Source organism: Littorina saxatilis, linkage group LG6, assembly GCF_037325665.1.
Source record: "Littorina saxatilis isolate snail1 linkage group LG6, US_GU_Lsax_2.0, whole genome shotgun sequence".
In the NCBI taxonomy this organism is placed as follows: domain Eukaryota; kingdom Metazoa; phylum Mollusca; class Gastropoda; order Littorinimorpha; family Littorinidae; genus Littorina; species Littorina saxatilis.
The window spans coordinates 11779751-11788797 of NC_090250.1; the positions used below are offsets into that span (position 1 = coordinate 11779751).

At 44.5% G+C, this 9047-nt stretch overlaps 1 protein-coding gene across 1 annotated transcript in view; it reads right to left on the reverse strand.

Moving 5' to 3' along the window:
- Positions 1 to 9047, reverse strand: part of LOC138968510 (heat shock 70 kDa protein 4-like) — a 137346-nt gene that overhangs the window by 87317 nt on the left and 40982 nt on the right. The window contains exons 5-7 of the mRNA XM_070341081.1: positions 5812 to 5945; positions 5317 to 5567; positions 4929 to 5005 (exon numbers count right to left, since the gene is read on the reverse strand). Of these exons, the coding sequence (XP_070197182.1) occupies positions 4929 to 5005; positions 5317 to 5567; positions 5812 to 5945 (462 nt within the window). The remainder of the gene's footprint in view (positions 1 to 4928; positions 5006 to 5316; positions 5568 to 5811; positions 5946 to 9047) is intronic.

Here is a 9047-nt window from a genome sequence, read left to right on the forward strand (position 1 = left end):
AGACGTACGCTCTTGCCTGGTCCGAGCACAAAGCTGTCTCACAATCACAGAAAAGATCCATGCCATGAGTGACAGACCGAAGGGCAGGGCCCTGAACTGATAAGCTCTCCCCAACAGAAACGCAGCCACTAACTGTTCATGCGGTGAAAGAGAAAATGAAAGTCGCGTCTATAAGACTATCGACGTGACCCAAACACCTGGGCGACGGGCGTACCTGACCGTCGCCGGTATTTCCAATAAGAATCTGATCTCTCTCTAAAAAGCGTTCAGGGGGGATAGGCCCAGCACCGGAAGCCGCCCCCCTGATGTCTCGTGGACCACGAAGATCCGATCATAAAAGCCCAGGGAGAAATGATTGAACACTTCTTCCATGGCTTGTTTCGGCAATAACGCCAGAATCTCGGTGTTGAAAACCGTGATTGATTCTAAGTTGGCAGGAAAAGAAAACTGGGGTAGAACTCTTGTAAGAGGTGCTATGTCCTCTCGCCAGAGCAGCAGGAACCCCGATCTGAATATCCCTACGATCCATTGATGTGTACACACTGTATCCAGCAACAGAGAACCCGAGACGGGTAGCCCGCCCCCCCAGTGATGGGGGCTGTAGGGATAAACTGATAAGAGATGAATCAATTGTTGTTTATTAAACAGTATTTATTCGTAAACAGACACATGATAATATAACCACATCATTAAGAATTTGTTGTTTAGAGCCGCCTGCAGCCAAAAAGGCCATGAGGGCAGCGAACCAGATTGTTTGGTAAAAGGTTGACCAGCAGAGTGTTGCTTAACTTTGCAAACTCCAAGTCTGTCGCTTCTTGTGTGTCTATGTGCAGTGCATCAAGGCCCAAAAGAACCAGTAGAGCGTCTTCTGTGAACCGGAGGTGTGCAAAGAGTCAATCGTTCTACGATCGTGCAGTCTAGACTCAGAGAAAAATCACCGGGTAAGGACTGCGTGAGCGTAGAGCTTGGCCGAGGAAGCATTTGTTGTGCTGACATTAACGCCAGCGCAGACAAAAGAGAGAGAGAGGCCACATCCTGCACGCTTGCGTCGATTTTGAACTCAAAGGGTTCAAGAGAAGAGGCAAGTGAACAAAACAAAGATCGCACAAAGTCTCAGGTAAAAGACGCAAGTTCCAGCGATGACCTTCCTGCTTCCTCCAATCCAAGAACGGATTTAAAGTAAGCAAAGGACTTATCCTTTAAAAAGGATCAAACCAAAGAGACCCCCTCACCGGAGTCACCGTAAGAAGTGCTCTCGGCAAAACAAAAGCCTGAAAAACCTCAAGATTTGTGTCTTAAAACCAATTTCTTGTGAGAAGAGTGGCGAAACACAGAGGCCTGGTGTTCCGTGGCAAGCCATGGCTCCACTAAAGAAGGAATGGACCAAGCACCACAAGCAAAGGAACTGGCCGGAGAAGCATGCTACTACCCGTAGGTGAGTTAGCAGCTAACGCCGACGCCATCTCATAAGCTATCAAAGGGAATTCGAAAAAATTTGAAAACCCAAGGAAGCAGGCTGCGATGGTATAAATCATCAATCACTGTCTTAGGAGGAGAGGTAGCATCAACTGCTGCAACCATTCCCTCCAGAAAAAACCCGAAATCACCACCAATGCTAAAGCAAAGGAAAGGTGAAACTTCGCCGGTAACCGGAAACTTTACTCTCCATCCAGAACGGAAGTAGCACTTCCTTAACCGAAGAAGCAGTGTACCGTAAGTGTCACTGTCAACGGTAACCGGAAAAGAGTGAAGGCGTCCACCGGAAGTGTAAGCCTCAGCTTCACAGACATCTGGACAATCCGTCTTCATGTTCCGCGAGCGGAAGTGAAGATGCCTATGCAATCGAAGAAACGTGATACCGTTCACGATCTCGACGCACGCCGGAAAGCGGAAACTTTCCTCTTTGTCCGGAACGGAAGTAGCACTTCCGTAAACCGAAGAAGCAACATGCGCGGCAGCGCAGTTTTCCGGTAGAAAACCGTGTCCAGTACGGCAAGCGTCACTGTCAACGGTAACCGGAAACAAGTGAGGGCGTCCACCGGAAGTGTAAGCCCTCATGACATCTGGTCAATGTCTTCTTCGTATTCCGCAAGCGGAAGTGAAGATGCCTGTGCAGACGACGAAGGTGAGGAATTTCACAATCTCGACACACTCCCTGTGGGATGGCACAAGTAACGACCTCAAGACGGGAGGAAGTTCCCGCTGTTGGAATGCCCTTGAGAGTCACGTTCGTCACCCACTGTCACGGAACGACAGCTGACTACTTGTGCTCGACCAATCATACCTTGTCAGTTATGGAAACCGGAAGACAGGTCCTTGCCGGAAACAGCAACTCGTCAAGACCGGAAAACGATGCATCGTCTAGCAACGTCGGCCGACGTAACAGTGGCAGAAGGAAGTCGCATACACGACAACGACTGACAACCGACGACCCTAGAGGGGAGTTCAGCAGAATAGAGGTGGCAGCTCGCCATACCTCCACAAACATTGTCCTTAACCTGACATGCAAAGGTCTGAAAATTATCTAACACCTGCTCTTTGTCTAAATGAGCGTTGTTAGCAGAAAACTGTTAAGTTCAGGAGGTGGAGAAACCACCGGTAAAACAGTAGCGAATCAATGACTACGTAAATGTAGCCTAAATGGCTGGTCAACAACTTGCACAGAAGGCTAGGTAAAGATTTCTTCGCCGACCGCTTAAGCAAGTGAAACAAACTCCACGTGCGTAGAGCTGCGCTTCTTTGCGTCTAAACAGACATGTTGACCACTGGAAAAGTTCTAGAAATACACATTCTAAAACCGACATTTCCCTAGCCTAGAAACGAAAGCAGGAAAGATCTCACCCGTGAGGAAAGACGAAGAGAACCAGGGAAAATTCAACCAACCAAGGTTGAAAAGGGCAACAAAAGCCCGGAGCGTGAGTCCAGTACGTCTGAGCAGGCTCAGCGTTGGAAGAGAAGTGAGAACAATATGGCGGCCGCGTGTCACGTGGCTTCAAGGGGAGATTACCCTCATAGATCACGTGGTCTGGTGACCATGGTTACGTGATGTTTTCTTTGGGGGAGTGGCTTCCCTTGTGTAACCAGGGAAGCGTGTTCAACGTTTAAGCACTTAACGGAAGTAAATTGCTATTTATGAGATTTGGGGAAGTAATATGTAATTTAATTAACCTTTAGCCCGCCAGCGGCGACTTTCGTCGCCCAGCCATTCCCCCCCATTTGCCAGCCAGTGGCGATTTGCGTTGCCAGCGCTAGGCCTGTTCGTATGACCAACTTCTCGTTCGCATTTGCATACGAGAATAAAGGTTTTTTTAAAGGCACTTGAGCCAGAGTGAGGCTAGTTCCTTCCGTTATCTCGTCGCGTCTTGTGCGTTGAATTTGAGTCAATTTCGTCAACGTTTTCTGCTTTTGTTTTTGCATCAATGAAGTACTTTAGCGCTTCGACAAGCAAGATGGAGGATGATGAGTTTTAAACTTTCTTTTGAGTTGTTTCTTGACAACAAATCAAATGCGGAATCGGAACGAATTACTGAGGAAGATCTTCGCAATGAACTGTGTATCGCGGTGAAAATATGACAGTTCGGTGACGGTGACGAAACAGAATTTACGGAAGAGCAGATGGATACAAACAGTGGCTGGTCCGGTTTCGTGAAATGACAGGACCAGCAAACATTACCGATAATCTGACTGATGTTTGAGTAGCAAATGCTCGACTTCCTTGTCGAAGAGACACTGCGTAGAAACTGACTCAAATTCAGCGCAAAGCAAGCCAGTGACAAGACATAAAAAGTCCGCATGTTCAGAAATGGCGACCTGTGGAGATCAAAGCTTTTCTCTGCTTGTTGTTGCTAACCGAACTAGTCAAAAAATCGTCTTATGACATGGCAGACATGACAGGATTAAGAAGTTGGATGGTCAAAGGAGTTTCACCAGGCATAGACTGGTTAGTTTCACAAAATTCCACGGACTAGCCAACACAACCCCTTTTCAATTTTTATTTGTATTTATTGCTAAGAAAATAAATGATGCATGCAAACAAATATATTATAATGTTAAATATAACCCCATCACAACCACAAAGTTTCATGCTTATTAGTGCATTTTCAAAGAAGTTGCAAGTGTTGAAAGTTAGTGGGTGTTATTCTTATGCTAGGTAAGCAAAATAATGTGGCTACAGGGGAAGTAATGCTGGCTGGAATCTGGAGTGCTAAAGGTTAATGACCAAGACTCATCAGTGAGCTGAAGAATGTGCTGCATTTGAATTTGAATATTTTCTATCATTTTTGTCCTCATTGGAAGTGTGATTTCACCAAATGTCATTGATCCCAAAAACCAAACAAAGACCCTGTCATTTTTACGGAGAAACTTCCGAAGTAGCGTCTGTACTCCTGGGTCTTGCTGTAGTGCATTCAGCCCTCGGTTACTTCTTCATTAATTTACGAGGTAAGCCCTTCTTTCGACCAATGCATACTAAAGTGAGCAGAGTACTTTCAAAGTCGCTCAAAACTTTCAAAGTAGATGCAGACTTCCCTCTCATGCATTCCTGCCCTGAAGTGTGCATGGGCAAGATTTGCAAACATTGCTTGCAAATCTGCTTTTGACCACTCCATAAATATGTAGCAGCAAACTAAGATGTGCAAACATTTCCCTGCGTTATGTAGGTATCAGTTGCCGTTTTGCAATTTTCTTGATTGTTTCACTTACTGTATCAGTATGCATGCGACCAAATCGTTCTTTTGCTCTCAGTTTTCGCACCCTAAATTATTTTTTCAATCAAAGTAATTTGTGTGGTTTATCCGTGATATACACCTTTTGCATGAATAATATACTTCTTTTTCTTCCAAAAGTCTTATGTACTGTATAACCTTGTAGGCCTTAAAATACAGTGGACACAAATATAATAATCATCATTTTCTTTAAGGAGTACTTACTGGCATTGACCAGAATGTTGGAAAGTGTGGCGTCTATCCTCTGCAGAAGGTGCTCACTAAGTTTCTCAAACTGCTCTCTGTAAAAGAACATCAGGAAAAGGTTAAGTCCACTGTCAAAGGTACTAACAATTAATTTGAACATGTAAGAACCCTGGAAGCAAACTTCCATCATATTAATTTTCTGGTTTTCACACCATACAAGTCCAAAAAACACTACCTTTTCCTGACATACGTTTCCATGCTAATGCTCGGGAGACACAAATATAACAAGGGGTAATCCAGTCTCAGAATTTCCTCATCAGCACCTAGGACAAAGAGTATAAGCTGAGTTGGCACAAAAATTAACCTGCTCACACACACACACACACACGGAGGCAAACCTTCTCACCTGTTCATCACGCCTGTCACATCTTTGTCATTAATAAAGCACTCTATGTTGAGAGGGATGTTCTGAGTGTTGGCGCTCATCAGTTTCTTCAGTTTTTCACACTCTTGCAGAAGTCGTATATAGGGCTTCAGCTGCTTGGGGTTCTCGGCATCCACCTTGTACTTCGTGCGGAACTCAGCACTAAAGTGTTTGGCCAGCACTTCGTCAAAGTCACGCCCACCCACCTCAGGATCGCTTGACGTAGCTAAGACCTGCAACAGTGACCCAACTGCAGGATAAGCTTCATCACATACAGATAACCTGCAAAGATAAGGTAACATCAGACAAACCCAAGTAGTTCCCTGGAATCAGGAAATCTGCAAACTTGTAATCAAATATGAGGAAGAATTTCAAAAATTTCTTGTATTGTGTTGTTAGGCATGAAAAATGAATTCATGCTATGAAGAATAACTTACCTACCACCTTTAATGTTACAAAGCAGCGTAGCAAACTCACCTTCAACTTTCCCTTGTTGAATGCACATGCTGCCACCTGGAGGCCAGAGTAGCCCAGGTCAACAAACACCACGATGCGAGGCTTTTCTGTCTCTGCGGGAAGATCTTGCTTGGTGATGCCATAGCCCAGAGCAGCTGCAAGACAAACATTACAACATCTTGAAAGTGAACACGAACAGTAATATGCCAAGCAAAACTACAAAAACAAGTTGTGTAAAGCAAAATTAATACATTCAGTCAATCTGTCAAACTCACAGAATGATACCGAACGCTCTGCATTTCACGAAGATAATGCTTGCCGATAACCGCGACCCAGACTGAAAGCGCCAACATATTCATGTTAAAATCGTGATCGCTTGAAGTGACAGGACAGTATAGCGCAGTAGTGTAAACCGCGCTTGACTTTATTCCTTTTTATTTCCCTCGGCTTGTTTTTGATACAAACAATACATATCTATATGGTTTTGGAATCAGGAAAGTATAAAGAATAAGATGACATTTTTTTTGGATCAATTACCAAAATTTTTATTAGAATTTTTAGATTATCAATCAACGGTTTCAACCTCATCAATTAACTATTAAGTTTCCAAGCTGAAATGTGACCTCAAATCAAACAATGACATCATAGTTTGATGAAGTGGAGACTTATTTCCTTGATAGCTCAGTGGATATTTTTTAATAGTGATAGATCTTCTCCAGCAAACATTTTCACAGGGGTGTCGTTTGGGTCGGACCTTAGCCGTTTTAGTTTTTTACTTTGGCCGAAACTTTTATGTCTTTATCGGCCAAATGTCCCAAGATTATTCGTCTGGCCATTCTTTATGGAAAATGAAACAATGCAGTGATGGTGTGACTCACAGCTGAGCATGATTTAGTTGGCTCACGTAAGTGTAGCCTATGCGATCGTAACTTTGTCTGTCTGTGCGTGTGTGCGTGCGTGTGTGCGTGTGTATGTCTGTGGTAGAAACTTTAACATTTGACTAAACACCGAAATACTCATTTCACCTGGTTATTTTTCAAGCACCATCTTCAAAATATTGAAGCAATGATCAACATTATGTCGGCATGTGTGTAGTTAAAGCGTGTATCCAAAGAAAACGGGTGGTGGGGGGTTTTGAAGGGGTACAAGCAGTTGACTGGTTTCTGGTGTGTGGTATGTAGACCAGGTCAGGTGTCAAGACCAGGTCAGGGGTCGCGCGAAGGATTGTGGTATAGATTCACTTCTCCAGTTCTCACTTCTGCATTCGCCGATTCGGGGAAGACGATTTCATGTTGTTCGGTTTCTAAGCTCCAGAAAAGTAAATAAAGAAGCTACCAAAGGGAGATTTCCTACAATTTGATCTGTACAGCGTTTTTCCAATGTCCACGCGAGGAAGAGCTGTCGAAAGCGCAGTGTCGATCTGGCAGCAGTATCCCGGTACAGCAGTCCCTCTCATGAACGGACACCCTTGGGCCATAGCAAAACTGTCCGTACATTGCAGGTGTCCGGTCACGGGAGGGGTGACCACACCACCCCCTCCCCCATACACTCACACAGAGACACACAAACAACAGGATTGAGTCTATATGCTAATCACTTCTTGTGGCTACTAAACAATAAACTCCTAATACTTCTTTAAACGTTCTGTAAAAATGATTTGTATGAAAAGTGTTGAAAAGAAGAGATAAAATAAATCCTCAAGGCAGTGAACACACTCACCATGCACTGACAGTTACGAAAGCAGCCACACAAACACAGCACAGAGGAGCGTGTGCAGATGCTTTGCAAGAATAAGCTTGAAAACCAGTTTGAATAAATAGCAGCAGATAGAGCTGCATGTCATAATCATGTAATTTATTTTCATCTTGTCTGGCTTTATTGACATGCATGCCGATCATGTGGCATGGCAGTGACTTTTCACTCTTCAGTCGGAAATACACTGTACATAACACAGCTCCCACTCTCCCTCACTAATGCCTACTCCAAGCTGTGACAACTGATGCTTGGAAATTGTGTGGAAGAGTACACCTCTCTATTTTTCTCTCCAATGCTCTTCCTGCTGACATGCAGTGACACCGGACACCCCACAGAGTTTAGCCAGCTACCCCTACACCCCCCCACCCCTCTCTCTCACTCCCTCCAGCCATGTACTGTTTGGGGCTGTGGCCAGAGAGGTCAGCTCCAACTGTTCACTCAGAGCAAAACCAGTTGACTGTGTCGTAACTTTTGACAAAGCAAGACAACTGAAGGGTTCACAGATTAGGCAACCAACTCACTGGTCAAGGCTGAGGGGAAACAAGAGTATCTTGTCAATGAAAGAGGTTACACACAGACACACAATGCTGAGAACTGTGGCCGGTTTTTCACTCTCTTTTGCTCAGGACCTTCATCGACTGTGGTTTCTGTTGTTTACATCCAACAGACAAGAATAAAGAGCACAGTGCAGTTTCATGTTGGCATCTTCGCATGAACTCCACTCCTGACCAAAACAACCCCCCCCCCCCCCCCCCCCTCCTGATGGGTACAGGTGCACTCAAGTTACCAGTGACTGTCGTCATGCCATTGCGGCTGTGATCTTTGTACCAAGAGCCGGACTGCTCTGTTATCGATTTTGTTGTGGTGAAAATTTGACGATGGTCTGTCCGTACATTGGAGGTATGACCTGCTGTTGGGACCGAAAATGAGTGTCCGCGTCCACGTTTTGCAGGTGTCCGTTTAAGGGGGGGCAAATATAGAAGGAAAACACTCCGTGCCGAGCAAATGTGTCCGTACATGTCAGGTGTCCGCTCACGCCGGGGGCCGTACATTGCAGGGACTGCTGTAAGTACAGAGACAGATCTAGTGTCTCCCACTCTGATAACGTGTCACCTACTGTTAATCTGTTTTGTTTTAATTTCTTTTTATTTCAGCAGACACGGATGTCAAACACAGTGCTAGGCAGTCACCTCTAGTGAAATGAGTTGATCTAAAGTGCCTGTAATGTTTGGATGTCTTTAATTGTTCGTGGTTCGATTTATGTGAATTTCAAGACTTGCAGTAGAGTCTCAAGTTAAGTTTACTCTGCCCGAAAAAAACTGTCCATCATTTACTTGAACATGCAGATATAAGGAAACGGAATGAATCTGTTCTCAAAGTCAAAATGATCACGATTTTTTCCTCAGATTCAAAACATGCACTGTCATGGTCTGTACAATTTAGTAAGTCTTACCTTGCAACAACTTCCTTGAACTTGAAAGACAGTTTTTGAATGCTAGATC